Genomic DNA, 22,423 nt, shown 5'->3' with positions numbered 1-22,423 from the left:
CTTGCCCAAGGTACTACGTGTAAAAACCTTCCGTGTAAATATGAAGATGATATATATATATCAGAATAAAAGAGTTAAGGTTAATACTTTTTAAAGGTACTGATCTTCCCAATTATTCCAGTAATAAACCTAAAAAATAACCTATAAATCCATTCACTTTTTCCTTTAAATACATATCACATACAACCCCTCAACAAAGTGGAATAAAAAGTGACATTAAAGAAACTAAGACCATTATGGACTTCAAGTCCCCTACTGCTTTTAGTACTGAGATGAGGAAGAGGGGCACTGAGTTACTAGACCATAGTGAGCAGTCTAGTTGTTCTAATGACCCACACCTGAGTGGGAGCTTTCAATATTTAAACGCCTGTCAGGAGCATGTCAGTGAAACGCTGTGGCAGCAGGAGTAGCGGGAGCCTCAGAAGCATCAGGAGAAAGTAGATGTTGGCGCCGCTGCTTTGTCGATAGCGGGATGCCATATAGAGAGTATGTTGTAGGTCGTATTGCCCTGGAGATGCAGAGGGCGTGCAGCGGGAGGTGGTGGTGAGACCAGCTGTCCTGAAAGAGATACTCGATTTCTGTGTCTGACTACAAACTCTGGTGTAAAGACTTCAACAGAGAGTTTGTGGAGCCGTGTGAGTTCCAGTCAGAGACAGCCATGTAGCAAGAGGCTGACGGTAGCTGTGTACCGCGAGGGAAAACCCAATGAGCAGCAAAGTATAACAAGTGGGTTCAGAGGAGATGCCAAGAGAAACTGGTGAGTTGCCCTAAACTAGGTAGCCCCAGGGCACTCAAACATAGACCGCTTGAAAAGAAAGCAAGTTTTGAATACCAAACATTTAAAAGAAACAGATTCAATGTAAATTCTGTAAAGGGAGAGGAAGCACAGAAGGATATTGTATCCCTCATTTCCCAAACCCGAAAGGTGGCAATTGTTAAACAAAGTGAATGTAACTTGCCTGAAAGGAGAGACCCAATAAGAGAACAGTGTTACCTGCATTTCCAAAGCCAAGAGATATCAAGGCAGATTGAATGTAACAATTGTGTTATCACATTGTGAATCACATTGTCAACAGCCAAAAGGTTGATGTAAGGAAGGCATGGTATCAACAATAAGACAGACACAAGTGATGCTTATTGAACTTCAACAAGGGTGTGATGAACGCATATCTTAACCTAAAACATACATAGTGAGGTGTAGTGTTCATGAAAAAGAAAGAAGTGTTCACAAAATAATATGTCAGGATGCTCAGGCCGTTGCCCTCCCTTCACCACGTTTTTAGCATGGGAAATAGCAGTTCACTCGAGCAAAACACACACTCTGGCTTCTTTGGCACAAGGACACAGTTCCATTACCAGCATCAGAAATTTCTGTGATGCAAGTCTCTTTGCTTTTCTAAAGTCTCTTGACTCAGAGGGCCTGATGTACAAGAACAAAATAAACGCAAAGTTTCTTTTCTCTTTTGAGTGTTCAATTCGGGTGTGTCACCTTGGATCTCCCTCAGCCGGGCTCAGATCCCTTTCACAGTCAGTATTGTGGACCCCCCTCTTCCAGGCTGAGATCCCCTTTTTTTATAATGTTCAGAGAATACTCTTTGTCGGATGACTCACGCCTCAGATTCTTTGTCCTTCACAATTAGTCTCCCTCAGCCCGGGCTCGGACCAATTGTATCATGCATTCAACTATCGAAGACATTCGAATGTGCACAGGATTTAACTTGGCCCGTTGCAGGACCACTTCAAACTCAAATGTTCCCTTTCAATAGTTGTCAATTAGTTGGATACCTGACAGAGACCTTCGACTGAGCACCCATGTGGCGCCGGAGCACTCTGTCTATGGTATCTTATTTGCCCTCCCCAAAGTTCAATCACTCCTCTGGTTTTCAATTATATTCACGTCGTTCATCACATATGTTTCACATGCTATTCTCTTTAGATTTCTTCATACCTTCATACAATGTTGCCGCTTGCAACCTTTGTTCTAACACAGGCTGGTTTGATATCAGTCTCTCCAACTCACTGGTTGTGCTGTCTTTACTGGTGCTTCTTTGTTGTAGGAGCCAAGGACAGTACCACGGCAGCAGCCGCTCCTCCCCACCTTGGTTATCGACGCGGGAGAGCCCCGGGTACCTCTGACACACAATGCAGGTTTGTTCAGCTTTAGTTCCCAGTCTTACTTTCCAAGGTCCGCAAAAGTAACAGTCTAAAAAGGTCAAGGGCACTTGCCTCCTTGCAACCCTCTCTGGTCTCGCAGTCTTTCTCCTCGTATTAAACTACCATCATGGAACCACTGTTTCCTTGTGTGCTTTGCTTTGCTCCGAGTGTGCTTTCGTGTTCCGCCTTTTATCCGTGTGGAGAAGTGTGATGGAAATCAGGTGTGTGTGTAATTATCAGTAATTGCCTGATGTTGCATGACCATTGTATTGTGACATGTCAGGTACACAGCTCTGGTGTTAGTACATTTTTTTTTCGCTCACAGTGAGGTGTCTGTGAGAAAGTGTTATGTCGGGAAAGGGGGGGCATTGAGTTCCTAGTATCCTCCTGGTAGGCTGAGGATACCACGTCTCACCTTCCGCTGTCCCACTTCCACTCCCACAAGAATTGGATCCAAACTGATGGCCGTGTCCTGGCCACCTGGATAACAGATCCCTACGGACTAGCGGGAGAGACGCCTTCAGGTTTCTCACATTGTGTGGAAAGAAATAAGAGACAGCAGGAGAAAAGCCCTCCTTGTAGAAATGATCACAGGGGAGAGAATTGTAGGTATGTAAGAAGAATTATCCATCTGTGCAGCATGGGTGAGAGAGACTTTATAAGCCAATAGTGTTACAAGCCCAAGGGCTTATCCCAGAAGTTGTTGTTGGTTTAGATTATCCTGTTGAAAATCAAGTGTGGAAAGTTGTGAGCAAACCTTAACACGGAGTATGAATAGTAGTAGTAGAAGTCAGAGTTTTATCCCGGCAGGCGTGTATACCAGGAAAGGGACAAATAGTGGTTGGTCCTGGCAGGCGAGTGAACCAGGAAGAAGAGAAGTTGAAGTGCTTTAAATGTGGTGGAAAGTTGTAACTGATTGTGGTGGAAAATAATTGTCAATTCCACTTCTATGTTTGATGAACTGTTGTGTAACCATCCTGACTGAAGTAGAACTTCTGAATGATCTATTCTGACCAAGGTGTTAATTGTGAAGAAACATATGTTATGAAAATAGATTGTTTCCTGAAAAGAGAATCTTTTTGTCATTAACTTTTCAAATTGATGTATGAAGGAAAATACTTGTTGGGCCACCAAGTGGAAGCTTTAACAATTGTTTAAAAAAGAGAAACCTTTTTGAAGTGGAAAGTTACTTTTCCAAGAGAAGGATATTGGAGATAACAAACTGTGTATTCCACCTGGAGTGGAACTTGTCAAAAGAACATAGCTTTGAAACAAACTTTGGATCCAACCATGATCATGAGAGTTTCTGTTTCCCTTGTATTTGAATATATGTTATGTTACAAACTTGAAACTGCCAAATGGTTACTGTAGGATTTTGTTGTATGTAATAGTGCATGTGACAGATGTTTTGTGGACAATATGTCATTTTCCTTTAGTCTTGGTTTTGTTAGGCTCGGGAAAAATAGGCGTTTATCTCACCTTTTATTATTTCATTAAATGTCGAATTGTGAGGAAACTCCATCTATGTGTCCGTCTCTCATGTCCGACTCCTCACAATAAGCTCTGACCTTTAGCAGTATGGAATGCTGTCACCATGACTGTATGTCCATGACTATGGCCCTAAGGAGGATGATGAAAACGTGAAGTTAAGGAATTCCCAGATGTGCACTGATTTCCTCTGTAATAGAAATTGCATGTGTTGTAGAGGGCTGCCGGTTTCTCTTGCCACAAGATCAGTACATGGAATACACAATGCGTGTTGTAGTATTTAGCTTCCCTTTCGGATATGTGTGTGTGTGTGTGTCTTTGAATGCCTGTCAGAGTGATATCAGATTGTACGGGATCATATGTGGAATTTTCCTGTATAGACAATGTCCCTACTCCTGTTGTTTCACCCGTGACCCTTGGAGAGAGTTACCTTTGTGGCATCCTCTAACATGTACTGTTACTTGATTTATTACAAATAGGGGGACTTACCAGTGAACCTACCTGCAGCTCCCGTACTGTATTCATGAATATAGGTGCCCTCAGGGCTGTTGGCATTAGCTCATAGTAGAGAACCTGCTCCACAGGCATGGTTCCTGCTAACAAAACAGTGAGAGTATTTATTTTGTGTTTTTGAAATGATACATGCTTCATATCTTTACTGGCATATGCTGGCCCTTGCTACTCCATGCAATCCATGATCACTACTCCTTCTTTCACTGCAGCTATCTTCTTTGGCCTAAGAAACATATCTCCTTGGCATTTATGTGTGGGTTTTCCCTGCATCCCATTGTTGCTTTTTGACTTTGTCATTCATCAAATTGCTCAATGTGTACTCAGTGTGCTTTGTCTATTGCTGTCATGGTCAACCACTGTGGATTTTGCTAAACCCAACTTGGACATAGTGAGATGCCTGGCTCCCTCCCTTTCAAAGACAAGAATGGTGGCATACCTGTTACTGAATGTGGTGTGGTGCATGTTACCCAGGACATTTAACTGATTACGCCCTCCATGCTATACTCTCTTTAAGGGCCAGTTGTATCCCTCCTTAATAAGGGGGTTTGCCATTTCCACCAATCCATTGGCACAGGGGTGATTAGGCCTCTCCTGGTATGCTTCATAGCGCAGAATTCAAGAACCTCATGGTGTCTGATGTGAAATGCACACCAATGTATGTCACAATCTCCTGTGGAAATCTCTCTCTAAAGAACACAATCCTCCAGAAACATTATGATCTCGTTTTTTGATGCTTCTCTCACTGTGTGCCACTCCAACCACTTGGTATGATAATCCACCAGAGCGCATACAGATGTAATACCATTCCCTAAACCCTGTACAGGTCCTTGCACATGCACTGACACGTTTGTCCAAGGCTCCTTTTAAACTGGATTCGCTAGCAGTAGAGTTTTCTTGCTGACTTTTGGTTTTGTCGCTAGACGCACATTCTAAACAATTCCTCACTACACGATCTGCCATGGCATCCATTCCAGGCCACCAGAATGATTGTCTATGTCTCCTATTTGTAATGTTGAAACCTAGATGCCTTTCGTGGGCTAATTGGAAAATTGATTTTCTTAATGCAACTGGGGGTATCACTTTGCTACTTCTCCTTAGGCTATCATCAATTATACCCAGTTCATCCATAACCTCATACCAGGCTCCCCACTCTCCATTAAGTGTTGCCCTTCTGACCGCACACCAATGCTCCATACTTTACGGCATTTCAAGACCTCATCCTCTTCTTCTGTCTGTTTCTATAATTCCTCTGAGACCACTGGGAACCCCATTTTGCTACCCCATTCTCCATTGCTTCATTTCCTTCCTCTGCCTCAAGATTGGTTAGCCTGGACAAACAGTCTGCTGCTGCATTTTCGATGCCAGGTAAATGCACCACTATAAGTCAAATGTTCACATTCCTAACAGCCACCTAGTTAGGCATGGAGAAGCTTTCTTTCCACCCATTACACAAAAACACATTCTTAAGCGGTTTATGGTCTGATTTCACTGAGAATTCAATACCCTACAAATAGAATGTGAAATAATGAACTGGCCAATAATCTGCCATGGTCTCTCAATGACTGTATAATTAACTTCTGACCCCTTTAAAGGATGAGAAGCAAATGCCACAATGCACTCTTCTTTATTTTCTGCACTCTGTGTTTATGTCGCTCCCAAACCTAACCGACTTGTATCTACCATGATTATAGGCACCACCCCACACTGAAATTAACCAATGTAGGAGCATTGGCCATGTCTTCCTTAATGCCCTCAAAATCCTTCTCAAAACTCGATGGCCACTCAAATGTGCATCTCCACTTGATGACCACTCAAATTGTGCCCCTTTCCTAAGTAATTCCCTAAACGGTCTGGTCTTGATAGCAAAATCTTGTAAAAATGTATGGTAGAATTCCCCAGCCCTAAACAGATCTTGATTGTTCATTGACTGTGGGTGCTGGAGCCATTATAATAGTATTCACTAGATCCACTTTGGGTCATACCCCACACACTGTCAACCTACGACCTAAAACGTATAAACCAGAGACTCTCAATTTTCACTTGCTCTGCTGGATGCTGAGCCCTGCTCTTTTCAACCTACTTAACAACCCCCTGAGTATGGTATCATGCTCATCTATTGTGTCCCCATATACTAAAATGTCAGCCTGGAGTGCTACTGTTTTAAGTATGTCTGCTAATATTTATGCGTAATGATTTGAATTCAGCAGTTGCAGAAGCTAACCCAAATGCCATACAACAAACTGTAAAGGCACCAAGAGGTGTGATAAATGATGTAAGGTGTTGGCACTGTTCTGACAATTTTACTTGGTGATATACTGACGATAAATCAATTACACTAAGATGTATGCAATATTAGGTAATGGGTGCCTGTCCACCCATATGTCTTATTAAGATCCTTTAGGTCAACACACACCCTGAGTTTGGCATTGCTCTTGGACACCACGACCACTGGTGCCCACCCAGCTCTGGATCTCCTTTATCACTCCTTTGTGTAGCATTTTGCCCAATTCTTCTTTTAATCCTTCCCTCATACTGTGCAGCACTTGCCAGACACTGTGTACCTGTGTACTAATGGCATTGATCCATCTTTAAACTTAATCCCATGTTAACATTCTTTGTGCTGTCCGAACACTTCTGGAAATTGCTGTATCCAACTATCTGCCATTTCAGACACTGATATTGGCTGATCTGTACAAGCTTCTATTTGAACGTGAAGCATTCTCTGTGTTTCCCATGCTAGAAAGGATGTTCCTTTCTTTGCAATGTAGATACAAATCTTGTCCTTAGATGTTCTAGTGTCTCAAAAATGTTCCCACTGTGGGGGAAAACCAGGGATTTGAAAATGTAAATTAACTCACCCCGGTTGCATTATAATTCTGTGCTACTATTGCAAACAGCTGTGTTTAACAAGTACCGTATTGCCACTGTTAGGTGTGCCCTTGTTATGTCTTGATGGTCGTGTAGACTATGGAACCTCTGTCCCCAAGTGACGCACAGAAAAGGAAAATAATGACTCCCTGTGCGATCCTTGAAAGCACAGGTGTTGAGTGCCGAATGTGCGGGAACCAGGAACGCCGGAAACCCCTCTGACCGCTGTAAGGCAAACAAGGATTAAATACACTTGGTTCAAGAGAGGTAGACTTAATATATTGCACAGAAAATCCCTGCTAGGCTTACCTAAGCAGTTGAGGGCTGAGGTGTCAAACCATACCCTGCAGTCGGGGGAGGTAGGGTTCGTACACTTGTGATGAATGTATGGCAGCAGCAAATGATGGAGTACAAGGTCGGCACATTGGATGGATGGAAACACCTGTGCGTGGAGTAGGAAAAGTCCAATGGAACTGAAGGGGGAAATCCATAATCAATCCGATAACGTTCCGAGGTCAGTATTCCAAAAGCATCTAAATAGTCCAAGGGAAATCCAGAGAAGAGCCAAAGTACAGAACAGGAGTCCAGAACCAGAGTATTGATAGGCAAACTCAATCCAAAGGGCAAGGCGAAGAAAAAACGTTAATCAATCCGAAGTCCATTACCAGGAAAGAACACAATTCATGAATGCCAAAAAGTGCTTGAAGGAAACAGCTGTGAAGCACCGTGTAAACGTGCACTCGCTGTTTATAATAGCGCCAGGCCATCAGGTGATGCACGTCACAGTGTCACATGTCGGTGCGTCTCTTAGATTGCTTCCCCGTCACGTGTACCGTCTTGTTAGACGAACACTTGCACATCACGTGACGCGGAACAATGCTGCACCAAGGGTTACGGCGGCCCGTCGTAAGGCACCATGGTAGTTGCCAGTGAAACATCGATCAAAACGATCGCAAGTGTCCATTTATGTATGCTTTCCTCCATCTGTAAGATCCATGACTACCATCCCGCTGCTGCCGTCCTGTCTGCGTGTGTGCTGGTGAGTGAGCAATAGGAGAACTGAAGGGACGGGTATCTAAAGAGGCAGGGGTACTGGGAGAAGCAGGGGTGCTGGGATTCCTAACACTGGCAGACCGCATGACAGCCCTATGCTCTAATGTGCATGTCTTAAACTCAACAGCTTCATCGCCTCCACAGCTCTCACCTCTGCCGTATTTCCCTTTTGGTGTTAGTAAGCGTGTTTTAGGTTGTGGCTTTCCGAGGCAAAAACGGCTTTAGCACACGAAAGTTATCATATAGCAAAGCTGCATGCCTACCCTAACCATGTAAGAACTCTAGAGGTTGATTACCTTGCATGGATTATTGTATCATTGTATGTCTTCCTGATTGTATTGTGCAGAATGTAAGAATTCAGCCTTTGCCTTAGACTCGTATGCTGAGACACTGGGCCTCAGTACAAGTTTGGTGGTATTCTGGTGGTAAAGTCACTGGAATATTACCAAACGAAATTACTGTTACCACCACTTGGTCCCATGGGTTTACCACAGGATCACAAGTGGTGGTAGGTGGTTTAAATCCCCATTTAATGGAGTCTATAGGACTCCATTGGTGATTTTTGGTGGAATTACCAACACTGGAATTACCAAGTGGTAATTCTGTTGATTTTTGGAGGTGAAGTGGAGGATCTACCTCCAGCATCTGGAAGTAGATCCTCCACTTTACCTCCAAAAGATTCTCCACTTGTACTTTGGCAGTGCCGGAAAAATTGAAATAACAGAATGACCTCCACTTCTTTCCCAAACCTCCAAACTTGTGATGTGGCCCATGACCCTGCCCCTCTACTTGACACATTTCTTCCATAAGAGAACTTGTCATTTCTACACCTCCCTCTCCATTGAAAGGCATGTGTGCCCTGTTGAATAAAAGGGCACACCTGGAGCAGTTCGAGGTTGTTTCGCTGAGTTTCATACTGCTGTTAGTTTGTTGCTGTCCTGTGGCTTTGCTATTGCTAATAAAAACGTTCACCAATCCATCAGAATAGTCTGTTGGCATTTTTCTATTACAGCACAAATTCTATTTTCACTTCACCATATGCAAGCAGATTTTTATCTGGTGGAGACAGTTTGTCCATGAAGGACTATTCGATATGTTGTTAGAGAAATGATGGTCCAGGGCGACCCACTGTCCACTTCGTGAGTATCACCCTTCTCCCAAATTTGAATATTTCAGATTGACCTTTTCTGTTGTGCAGTGCTGTAATTAGGGACAGATTACAGTCACCCTGTGACTTTGTCCTCCTCCTTTGACTCTTCATTTGATTTGATTGTGCTCTCATTCGGGCTATGTTCCCTATGCCTTTGCATTGTCTTGCAAAATGCCCTCTCTTTTTACATCTTAAGCACACAGCATGTCTTGCTGGGCAAAACTACAACGTTAGTTCAGCACCAGTGTTTCCTACCTTTGTTGGGTTTGTCGTTACCACGGACCGGAGCGTGGGTGTCCTCTTTCAGGCAACAGCTTTCCTTCCGTTCACCGGGCCATGAGACGGCGCTCGTCGCCACTATAGAGGCTCTGAACACCAGATAAAATAAGTACTTGAGTGTATTTACTTTTGGGGAGTATCTCCTAACTAAACCCACTGGCAGCCACCCTCACCCTTCCCAACCATTTCTCACACACTCCACCCTAAACATTTTCGCTTCCTCTTCGACATTCCCCTTTAGGACCCAGCAACTCCAACAAGGGACTTTCCAGTGAATACAATTAGAACATAAATAAGTGAAAAGCATTCTTGTCTTATGGTCTTGACAATGCGAGACTATTTTGGATGACATGGGAATCAAGATCTCAACATTGCACTGCAATCCCGATCTGGTCAAGTGAAAACTATGGAATCTTGATTGGCTATCTACTTCAGAATCAAGACTCAACCAAAACTCAATGAAAGATGTTCCATGCGAGGCTAGAGCCCTGAATGAATACTCTAAATTCATAGAGATCTCTCCTAATCCATACTGCAGATCACTAGCTTTACAGTTTCGTTTGAATGCCTTCAAAACTAAAGACAAACTAAGTACATGGGCACAACATCGTGAAAAGGATCGGTGTTGCAGGTTTTGCAAAAAATATGAAGAAACTCTAAAATATCTTGTTCTATTCTGTGAAGCCATTCGTAACCAAAGATCTATACATCTAGCATCAATAATTGGAAAATATCTGTTCTTGAGTGGAGATGAATGGTGGACAAGGATGTTTAGTGGAACAGATCGCAAACTGTTCTTGACTTCATTTCTGGGCGATGTGAAGACTCTACTGGCTTCTACAGCCAGCGGTTTTGACTAAGCATTTATGACGAGGAGCTTCAGCTTGCTGGACATTTTCTTTTTTTGGGGGGAATTTAATGAAATGTGGAAACGATCCGTAATGATTGCTGCTTGTTTTGATACATTTTGTGCTTCAAATTCTTTTATTTTAAAGATTTGTATAAACTGTATAAAAATAAAAAGCAAAAAGCATTGAACATGAAGTGATTTGTTTTGAGGTGGAAAGGTTGAATTCAAAGAAAAAGTTACTTTTTTAACATTCATGTCTCTTTCCACAGGGTGAGGATCCTCTGGGAGCAATTCACCTGAGGGGCTGTGTTGTTACAGCAGTAGAAGATTTGTCAGAGGGTAAGAGATAATGTCACCAGTTGTTTATTCACATTAGTCTTAACTAGTACACTAAATGCTGCTAAAATGTTACACCACCATCTCTTGGTGGTAAGAGAACTAGGTTACAGGGATCTACACTTTTGAATTGACACACCTCTAAAAGGAGTCCCCTTCTAGCCCTCCCTCTGTTGAATTCAGATGATACTCTTGATCCATGGTAAATGTATGCTCTCACAGGAGTTTTAAAAGAAATGCTGCTGGACGAAGACTGATCCAATGTGTCGGCGTCTTCTTTCTATGTATTCCGAGGGTAGTGGTATTCAAACTTTGTTATGCCTAGCCTCCCCTTTAATAAAAGATATTGTTGCTGAGCCCCCCTTTGAGTAAAGATATTGCTGCTGCCCTCCAAGATGCCAATTCTGCTTATATTTTCTGTTAAAAGCAGTCACCATACTCTCTTTTGGAAGAGCCTCATGCCCCCCAGACACCCTTTGGGCCCGGCAGGGTGGCCAGCACCACAGATTGAAGATCAGTGCCACAGGGTCTCTTTGTTGTGCCACTTGAAACTGTGGGGGGGAGTGCTAGCAAGATGTGACCGCTGGTCAAATCACATGTGGGGATGGTTGATATGAATGTCTATGTGTCGAGAGGTCTATTTACATTAAGCCAGGGTCTTTCTCCTTGGGACTGGTGTAAGTAAACCATTTCAGGATTTGTCAAATGATAAAGAGTCCAGGTTTACCTTTTAATAGACATACTGGTCTCCTCAGGTTTTCTAAGGACAAAGGCTGCGTGTTGGCTCACAATTACAATTACAATTAAAGGGCTATTATACCCAGCCATCTCTTGTCTCAGGTTTCAGTCTAAGGGATATAGCTCCAGGTCATGTCTTTGCCACTAGTCTTCTTTGTCTGGATATATCCCCCTGCTCACTTTTAGAAATCCACACCAGGATGATAGTGCCTGTCTCGCTTCTTCCTGATTTAGGGTTATAGGGCCCCAGTTCATTGTAATGAATATAGGGTCATTCTCACCTCTCTGGACTACAAGGGATATGGTATCACACCTATAAATTATTTGGTGCTCTTCTCACATTAAATGGAAAACTTACCCTCGCTCTTTCTCTATATTCTAAGGGGTCCTTTTCCCAATTGGCAAGGGAGTAAGAGCAACTTATTCAGCGAAAGCCTGGAAGCCTTCATCGGGATAGTCAATGGTTTCCCAATTTAGGAGGCCTCCTTGAGGCGTTGCCACAGAGCCTCGGTCCTTGCCTCAAACCACCTCCAAACCTTAAAACCTCCTGTCCTTTACTCAACCACATGGCACAATGTTTCCTCTGCTGCTGCCACTCAGCTATCTCCAACTTCTCACAGCTCTCTCTGCCTTCCATGCTCTCTCACTCCCCACCTTCCTTCTCCCACACTCCAATAGCCAACCTCCTGCTTCTCTCACCATAGCTCACCTGATCATTGGAACTTGCGTAGACCTCTTCATGGGACTTTGGTTGTTTCCTGCTTTTTAATTGACCCGTTCTGATCTCACTTTGTTTGGGGTTGATTGATTTGTATGGTTTGTTGTCAATCTCAATTTACCCCCTCATGGTGGTCCACAAATTGGGGAGGTTTGGCTGAAGGCCCACCCCTCTATCTTTCCTGCTCTTCCCTAGAGCCAGTCCAGCTTTTGGTTCCCTGAGTTCAATCTGCTCCCCTGGGGGATCCCGACTGGTCTCCGTTGACCCAGTCTAGGGACCTCCCAAGCTATTTGGATAGGTTTGCCTATGGGAGGGCTATCATTTTCTCAATCTGCCGACCTCTGTGTTCGGAGAGTATCCCCACCCACAAAATCACTCTGCGGAGAACTGATCCTGCAGACCCAGTCCTGCTATTCATTTGCTAAGGGTCTTTGTGGTTCCCTAAAGGGCAGCATGTTTGTGGGGCAAGTAGCACTAGTATTCTCAATGGTTACAGGTTCTAATTGAAGGTAGATTCCTAGAAGTCTCTCCAAACCACCATGGCCAAAGCCAGTAGCGCCTACAGTTTGCTGAACCAACAGCTATGTACTCTGTAGGGTGGCAGCCATAGAGGACAGGTCTAGCAATCTCTTGAGATTTGGAGACAGTGGGCCTCATTATGAGTTTGCTGGTAATCTGGCAGTAAAACCACTGAATTACCACCAAACCAATTTACTGTTAATACCATTTGGTCCGTGTTAGGCAGAATTACATGCAGTACCCTTTGGGAACCCTACACACAATTAAGACTACAGGTGTAATCACAATCTCACCTTTGGTACAAGCCTGTACTACACAGTTATGTGGTAGCAGTGGCTGAGCAGCCAGACTTATCTCAAGAGGGATGTGAGCGGTACAAGATGTTACACAAAGGACTTGCAATTACAGTAGTTCAAACAAACACTTACTCAAGGTTTCTTGGTAAAAGAATATACATTTATTTACACATTTAGTTAGAAAACATTCCACTAGCAAGAAGCAGCTCAATATCACACTATAGTACACTACAGTACACAACCAATAAGTTTCTGAACAAGTTAGGCTCCCCTGAAGTGGGAGCAAAATGGCACTTCAGTAACTTTCAAAAGGTGTAGAAAGACAAAGGTTATAAGAATCAAAACACAATTACTTTGAGAGGCAGGGCAAATAGTTTCAGTTCACTACAAGAGGCAATTCAATTCAATAGGCATGGGCCAAAGTCAATGGTTCAGTGGGCCTCATTACGACCCAGGCGGTAAGTTACCGCCTGGGCCGTGACTTTACCACCATGGCGTAAACTACGTTTACGCCATGGTGGTTGGCGGACTTACCGCCCCATTCCGACCTAGGCGGGGCGGTAAGTCCCCAATCCCCATTTACCCTTCCCCATTCCCATTTTTGCCCCATAGGGCATAATGGGAGTGGGGAAGGCGTTAATTACGCCACCGTAAATTACGGTGGCGTAATTAACTCCATGGTCCCTTAGCGCCATGGATTTTAACACCTGCTAAAAGCAGGTGTTAAAAGCACCATGGCGCTAGGGGACCTCGTAATCAGGCGGTAAGGGTCGGCGCTGTTAACGCTGCCGTAAACCCCTTACCACCTGAGTTGTAATGAGGCCCAGTGTCTTGGATAGGATAGCACAGTTCTGGTAGTAAACGGTTAAGTCTTTGCCAATGTTCTTATAAATAGTTTGCCAGAAAAAGAGTTATATGTTGGATTAGGAGCGAACAAGACTTCAAAGTTGGGAAAGTTTCACAACCTTTCACGCGGCTGAAAGGATTTCCACACCGCATTTGCAATGTACCTTATGGATGGAGAAAAGCTGTAGCTGAGGCAGTTGTTCCTGGTAGTTCCTGCAGATCTCCCTGTTCCTGAGCTTCAGTCGTGAGGACAAGAAGGAGGACGTCGGGTGGTTCCTGTACTGACCATGGAAGAAGCCACAAGCTTGGCTAAACGTGAGTGCCTTAAAGTTCACAAACTGGTATCCTTCTCACTGGCTATCCGGTTTTCAAAAGCACTCTGAAGGAGATTCGACCAGTATGGAGACGGTGTCCAGGTGGCTTGCAAGTTGGTTGTTCCCACCAGCTCAAGGGAAGAAGTCGTCCTTGAAGGGCTTCTCTGTCGAGGGAGTTTCAGGAAATCCGGACCTGCAGCAGGGCTTCACCGGGCAAACCAACGGTCCAGGAGTTGCAGCAGTTGTCTTCCTTCAGCTTGTCTTCGGTTCTTTCATTCCATTGGTCGACTCTGCCTTCCAAGTCCCAGAGACCTGCTTTTAAACAGTTTTCTCCCATTCATTCCAGCCTAGCTGTCACTCACCCAGCAGGGTGGCTGTCCTTGCCGGACAGTCAGCCAGCCAATCACGCCAGAGTGCATTCAGGTCTCCTAGGAGAATAAGCACAGGGAGTTTTGGGTACCTCCGTCACATGCTGTCCACCCCAGACACTCAGGCGCCAGAGGAGGGCTTCAGCACTGAAGCCCGCCAAAGGCCATCGAACAAAGGGACCAAACCTGTTTTGGTGCGCAGAGACAAACACTAGAAGGACCTTTCCTAAGGGAAATGGCAAAAAAGATGACCAGAGTCTGTTTTTACAGAGTGGTCTTGGGCGCCATATTGAAAAACATGGCTGACCCGATTTTCAGCTACCGGTGTTCGCGGGTGGGAAAAATCATGGTAATTTGTTCTAAAACCACTGCCACCAGCCATTTCAAGAGGAAAGGGTTACATTTGACTGTTACCTGGGTGTTTAGACATAGGGGATGCTAGGCAACCCCTCCAGCACTCTATAAGAAGATAGTGTGTGCTGGGTCTATGAATTTAAAAAGACTAGCAAAGTCAAATTAACTTTACATGCTCTCGGAGACAGTAGTCAGTCCCAGAGACGGTATTTAAAGATTGGGAAGTCTGAAAGACATCCCTGTGCCACTGCACTGAAGGTGCTGTGTGACACACAAGAAAAAGATGATGCCTATGGAGTTGTCTAAAACTCCATATCCAAAGAACACAAAAGTAAAACACACATCAAAATACATGAAAGAGTGGGAAAAAAGGCTCACACTCTTTCCAGGTAAAAATTAAAATCCTAGAAATCCAGCAAAGTTGCTGGGGGTCTCAAAAGGTAAGCGAAATGAGCACATTTCTGAGAATTCTCCCTAATAGTTTGTGCCTTTAATATGGGATTACAAGTGGTGGAAGGACAGTGCTAATCCCCAAATTCTGAAGTCCATTGGACTCCATTGGGATCTTGGCAGAATTACAAGGAGCAGTAATTCCGCTGCAGTAATTGCACCAACATTTGCCCTTAAAGTGGTGGATTTAGCTCCAGCATTTAGCTCCTGCACTTTAAGGTCAAACTTGTAGTTGATCGGTGCATGAAAATTCAGCAGTAATTCTGTTACCACCAAAGAAATTGGTGGCAACAGAATTACCACCAGTTTTTCCCCACACTCCAGTAGCTCACAGCTCTGTCTAGATCACCCTGTTACTCTGGCTCTCCTGGGCTGCTGAGACCTCTGCAGGCCTCATGACGGGATTAGATATCTGACTTTGTCACAAAGTCTAATTAGCTGAGGCCTTGAGTATCATTTTCAGGGCCCTGCAGAGCACTCGTTGCTCTTTGTCTTCCAGATGATCAGGAGGCTTTTGTGTGTAGCCTCAACCTGATTCATCTTGCTTAATACTGCTGATTCTCACTCAAAAGGGTTCAACTTGACAGCAATATTGTCACATAATGGAACCAATCTCTCTGGGCACTGAGTTTGAAACCTGAGCTTGTCAGTCACCAAGCAATCAATATATGGGTGCAGTTCACCCTGGAGACCCTGGATGCCTAGGCAGTTAGTCAGCAGCAGGCTGGCCTGTGGTGGCAAGGCGGCACGGGCCAGAGGGGGTCATCTCTGTACCCGGTGCCCAAAAGGATGATTTATTATGATCAACCATATTGATTATTTACCTATAACCATGTTTTGTATCAATAAAATCCAACGGCCTTCCTTTTATTGCCAACGCTTGAACAAAGTGGTGTGGTAAGTATTTTTGGGGGAGGAGGCAAGGCCGGGAGGCTTGATGCCAACCCGCAAAATAACATATGTATGTCTGCTGCATATGGGTTCAACGGTTATGTGGATTGAAGGTGGGTGGCCAGTGTGAGGGAGGATGCTGGCCGGAGACATGTGGTGTGACAAGACAAGGCACAGGAAGACTATTCAATGGAGACACACTAGATTCATTTAAAAAATCAAAACAACCATTGTTAAAATATATGTTGGGTTTTATTTTAGATCTTAATTTCAATTGAACATAAATAATAAACATTACACATTGTAAAGTTCCGGTTGCAGCACATCCAGGGAAAATCCGCGGTATTGTCCACTGTCGCTGGGGAAATGTTGTCTAATGGCAAGTACCGCACAGGCAGGTATTACTCTCCGAACGCGGTGTCCGAGCCTCCCGTGAAGCCACCAAGTGAAGCAACGATAGGCCACCAGCCTGTACCACCTGTGAAAACGAAAGATGCAAACTGTATTAAAATGACAAAACTTTCTTATCACTGTCGATTCAGGTAAAAAATGTCATTCTGCTTTGAAAAAAAATCTATCTAGAAAATGCATAATATGGAACCAATTTACATGCATTCGAATGATATGTAGATGTCATTTTATATGTGGGAGACGACCATGACATAGTAGTGGCATCACTGACATCAAAACCAGAGTATACTTACTCGTTACTCGGATTACGCGGACGAACAGTGCCGCGAAGTTCGTGCATAAGCACCATCATCATCCTCAACACGGTCCGTGAGAGGCAGGCTTCCCTGAACTCTGGCAGCTTGGTGATGCATTGCGGACTTGGCTCGCCTTCCGAAATGTAGGCCAAGCACCCGGAATTTTCACGGCAGCAGCAGTTCTCCTCCTCAGTTGGCATTAGCTCGCACCGATTGCACGTGCACCAGGTGGAGACGCCGTCCATGCGACATGGTCCAGGCTCTTCATCCGTTGACTGGTCCTCCCAACTGCCGTCCGAATCCCCATCGTTTTCGCGTGCTTGCCTTTCCAGTAGTTCTTGCTCGGTGTACTCGGGCTCGTACATATACGGCATTATTGTAGCCATTGTGTGGTAAAGAAAGTAAAATAATTTACAGAGATGGTACAGGTGTTCACAAGGCCTAGAAGCGGCGAAGGTAGCTGACCAGAGCACAGAAACGAGTCACAGAATACTCAAAGTAACACAGAGAGAGTAATGGAATCGAAAATCTGCTGCTGTGTGTTGTGAAACGGTGTGTTTATACTTATTGAGAAAAGAGGCGTCCTGCCATTTCCATGGCGACACTTCATTAGCTGAGGCGCAGCGATTGTTGACACGAAACGTGCTTTGGCGTTGGGAAATGGGCGGTACGCGTCTGCTGATGTCAGGCTCAGGGGCGGGGGATTTGATTTAGTGCCGCAAAAGCAGGTGAGCCAGGGCGATGGGGGTAAATGATAGGATTATCAGAAAATGGCGGCTGATTTCGAGTGCGTTAATGGACGAAAAGTCGGGTAAGGTCCATAGGAAAGTTTTCTACGATCTACCGAGTTATGCTTAAAAACACATGGCCGAACCGTAGGGACAATAAAAAAAAAGTCCCGGAACTATCCTTTAAGAAGAAGCTGACCTAAAGGTTCCTTTTGTTGTGTGGTTTTATATGAAAACTTACAAATACGGTGACTTTATAATGCCAACTGCACATTTGCTGCGCAGTCGGAATTATAAAAATGTCCGACTCCCATTACTGCGACCAAGCGGAGTGCGGGTTGCGGGGGTGTCCCCCCTTCCTCTTGGTCGCTGTAATGGGAGTCTGCGCGGTTGCGGGGGTGTTCCCCGCATACCGCTGTGGTAAGCGGGGGGAAAAGAAAGTACAAAAAAAAAAGAGAAAGGATCCTGCAGCGTTAGCTCAGACCCACGGAAGTGGAAGAAACTGACGCTGCAGTGATAGTGGGGAGTCCGCCGCGCACACAGAAGTGTGCCGCCATAAAGGTAATTGGGGGTGGGAGTGGGTAGGGCAATACGGGCCGGGGGATTGAAGTCCCTATCTTTTTGGCTGAACTCACTTTGCATCCTGGTACTTGGAGTCATACCTTTATGGGGTGGGGGGTATAGAACTACAAGCACTTTACAGGAGTACAATAAAGATATGCGTTGACAATAACTAGACTTAAAGAACATCACTTAGGAAATCGATTTCTGCAAATTCTTAAAATAATTAGCACACGCTAACTAGTTGTGTTAGGAGAAGAAAGTGAGCAATGGCATTACAACATTAACGGAGGTAATGCCCTTAAAAATGTACTTACTCTGAAGTTACTTTGCATGCAGATTACTGTTGTGTAAGAAAAGAGAAACGTGGACATATTCACCCCATGCGGCAGATTCGTTTTGTAGGTCTCATCACTCTCTGATGATGTAGAGGAGTCTGGTGCTACCCGCATAAACAGATTCAAGGTCGGGTAGGGCCAATTCAGGTTCCCATCATTCTGAGGTCTGCCGCCACCATTCCCAGGCTCCATCTCCCTCACCCTCTCCATCTCTCTCCTCCTAGATCTCTTTCCCTTGCGCTGCCTCTCTCTCTTTCTCTCTCTCCATATCCTGCTCTCTTTCATCCTCCCACTTTCCCAGTCTCTGATATACCCAGTGATATCTCCCCTGCAAATAGAACTGTACAAACACTCACCTATTTCTGCTTTAAAAGAAATATGTTTGCATCCAGGGCACCAGATACCACGTTTATGCAGTTGTTTTACCCCCTCCTTTGTGAAGTTGGTAGTCAAGGTATGTTTTAGGAAGTAACACTTGAATTCCCTATCCCAGCGTGTGTATTTTTTGGGTGAGTAAAAAAAGTTGCCATAACCTATCAAACCAAGACACAAAGCGAACAGAGACACTAACAACTGTGAGTTATAAACAGGAAACAAGAAAATAATCTGCGATATGTCTAATCAAAACAAATATTGAGTAGATGGTTGTGGAGATCGTTCTGAGCCTGATGAAATAACACAATGAAAAATGGCCAACCCATGACAATAATCCCTTCTGCTCTCTTGCAGCTCGAAAATGTGAAGTGGAAGGCAACCTGCTTGAGATCATCACAGCAAGCGACGTGCACTACTTCCTGCAAGCCGCCACCCCGGCCGAGCGGATAGAGTGGATCAAGGCCATTAAAGCGGTGGCCCAGATTGGGAAATAGAGATCCCGGCTGTGCATCGCTGCGGAAGTGTCCCTGTGTGGGTGCACTACACGTCCACTCCAAAAACAACACCAGAAAACACCCATCTCAGATGGTTGCCATGCACAGACTGTAGATACCGCACTTGTATTTGCCATTGGTTTGTTTTTGTTAATGCCAGGAAGCAGCTTATCTGTGTTTTTCACAAATGTCCAAATACATCTCACAAGTTAAACCTTTCAAGACTGTCAAGTGACTGCATCTTCATGTTTTTCTTCTCAATTCCCTCCCTACGTCTTCTGTGGGCATGTAGAGGCTGTGGGCCCTGAACCAGAGACTACCAGGCGAGCTTGACTGGCAATAGTTCACCAAGCTGCGTCTTGTCCAAGAGCAGTTGTTTCCAAACTTTTGTATGCTGAGCCCCCCCTCCCCCCTTGAGTAGAAAACAAGCATTGGCAAAGCCACCAGTTTTGGCTTGTGTATATGTATTATATAGGTATTTGCCAAGTACTGCTATTATACGCCCAGGCATTCACACCATTTTTCAGATGCTACCATTAATGGCCAGTTAATACCATTATGCAAGAGCCTGGCAAATGCCTATTTCGTAGCTACAGAAAAGAAAATGCTTGTTTATATGGCAGTAGCAAATACACATATTCCTATTATTTCAATAGCAAATCCCCCTTAAGCGCACATTTTTCAACAATGGACCGACCTGATCAGAGCAGTCCCTGGCCATTGTTCAACACCTCTTTTGGACATGCATCCTCAACACTTATCTGATTCCAACATTCCTCTGGACAAAGTGCCAGAAATAGGCTATGCAAGGGCTAGCTTGCCAGGATCATGGGATGAGCACTAAAGGGTCGATAACAGAAAGAGAATCCATGATAACAAGCATAGGGGCCAAGAGAAGGACAACAAAGAAAGGGATGAGAACGCTAGAGAAAGAAAAATAAAGGCGGAAGGAATAGTGAACGGAGGAGGAAGAAGAAAAAAAGCACAGGAAGGAAGAAAAAAGCAAGGGTAAAGAAAAGAGAAGGCAAAGAACAATGAAACATAAAGAAAAAGAAGAACCAGAGGCATGGAGTGGTAAAGCGAGAGCGAGGAAAGTGCCAAAGGGCAGCAAAGAAGAAAGGAGCATGACAAAAAGAGAAATAATTACAACAAAGAAAAAGTACACAGCAGAGAATAATAGGGAGAAAGAGAAAAAAGACAGATGAAGGAAGGGCATCACTACACAATATCGCAGACTATTACTGCGAGGTAGAACACCTCGAATATAAAACAACAAATGTAGATGAAAAAATAGAGGGAAGGTTGGTTTGGGGTATTTATTAAAACAGGGGGATGTAGAAGGGGGATATGGGGACCCCCCTGCATTTAAAATACCTAAGATTAGTTGTTTTAAGTTCGAGGTTTTTGATCTTGCAGTATAACAACTCAATATTTTCACATAGATCGTAAAGGAAGGAGGTAGGAGGTAGGAGGGAGGGAGGGAGAAGAAGGTAAGGAAGAAGGGAAGCGTGGAGGCAGGAAGGAAAACGTGAAGAGGGCAAAGGAACAAGGAAGAACGGAAAAAGAGAATGAGCTTAATACACTGGCGAAGACGAAGGGGAAAGGAGAAGGTGACAATGTGACGGAAGAAAGGCAACAAGAATATTAGATGGAGAAGGTTTAGAGGGAAAGGAAGGAGATAAAGAAGGGACGAGGAAGGGAAGAACGATGTGTGAACCAGAGAAGTGCAAAGAGAAACACAGAGTTTGTAAGAATTGGTAAAGGCGAGAGAAAGAATGCAAGAAACAGATGTGAAAGAGAGGTCAAGTTGAAGCAAAGTTGAAGCAAATCTTACATTGTGGAGAGAATGTAAGAGAAACTGGGAGACTGGGAGCAGGTGAGACGCTAGCGAGAAGATGAGAGTGCGAACGCTGACGTATCACAGCGGAAATCGGCAACGGCCAATCAGGGGGAAAGCCTTGAAGGCATGCAGGCTCTTCCCTGGGATTCCTAGCCATCTCTGCACACAACTAAGGCTTATCATTCCACCACCGCTTGCACAAGGTGATGGGTGCGGAAACCTGGGGTCCACCTGGGTGTCTGAGACCTTCATGGCACACATTAGATGATCGCATGCGATCTCCAACATGTGGGCATGTGCGAACAGCTGAGATGACCAGTGGTAGCTGCAATTATAATAATGGTACCATGATTGTCCCCTTCATTCCAACCAATGACATCTGGTTTCTGCAAGCCCAGAAATTCCAAAAACAATCCGCTGTCATGTAGCAATTGTGCAGGGATTCAAATTCCAGATCCTGCAACATGAAGAATTCCTGCCAGGTGCAGAGGAAGCCGTTGCCCCTGTTTTCTCCCGTATCCACAACACTAATGGTGCTTTCAGGTGGGAATGAGTGCCCCAGTTGAAGGGTGACGTTTCTGTTCTGTGAGAAGACTTGCACTTCTGAAGCACAGGTCCCTCTTGAGTCTGTGCGAGGCAGCCTGTTCTGTTTCTATGCACACCATGCATGTTCTGAAGGTCGGTTAGGATGTACTCCTGTCTTGCGTGATGTTTTGTGTCCCTGCTTATGTGTGTATCTGTGAGAGTGTGAGTGTAAGGGACAGTGGGGGTGTTGTGCCTTGAACTGACACGGTACAGCAGATAATATCAATCACACGGGAGCCGGAGTTAACTTGAAACGTCTTTATCATTTCCCTCTTCATACTGATTCCTCCTCCATCGCGTCACTTCATTTCCTCTCTTATCAACAACGTAGAGAAGAGGACGCCAACAGACAGCTGTTTTCGTGTGTCAGCACCCCGTCCACTCCGGCCTCATGCAGCAAGCCAGACAGCGAGCACGGGGTGCCGACACACGAAAACAGCGGTCGTTTATAGCGGAAACATTTTATTCCCAGTTACCTTCTTTTCGCTGCCACTTGTTTGGAAGGTAAATGAAAATAAAACATATCTGCCATAACCGACTGCTGTTTTAATTTGTCCGCTCTACGTGCTCGTCGTCCTCATGGATATGGAGCACTAGGCCAGGAAGGATA

The 22,423-nt window shown here is 44.6% G+C and overlaps 1 protein-coding gene across 1 annotated transcript in view; it reads left to right on the top strand.

The window, feature by feature from the left end:
* Window positions 1-19,606, top strand: part of PLEK (pleckstrin) — a 324,415-nt gene extending 304,809 nt beyond the window's left edge. The window contains exons 8-9 of the mRNA XM_069608360.1: window positions 10,625-10,694; window positions 19,249-19,606. Of these exons, the coding sequence (XP_069464461.1) occupies window positions 10,625-10,694; window positions 19,249-19,388 (210 nt within the window). The 3' untranslated portion in view covers window positions 19,389-19,606. The remainder of the gene's footprint in view (window positions 1-10,624; window positions 10,695-19,248) is intronic.
* Window positions 19,607-22,423: the final 2,817 nt, after the last annotated feature.

Source organism: Ambystoma mexicanum, chromosome 4q, assembly GCF_040938575.1.
Source record: "Ambystoma mexicanum isolate Mex_15411 chromosome 4q, UKY_AmexF1_1, whole genome shotgun sequence".
In the NCBI taxonomy this organism is placed as follows: domain Eukaryota; kingdom Metazoa; phylum Chordata; class Amphibia; order Caudata; family Ambystomatidae; genus Ambystoma; species Ambystoma mexicanum.
This window is presented reverse-complemented; position numbering and strand designations above follow the sequence as displayed.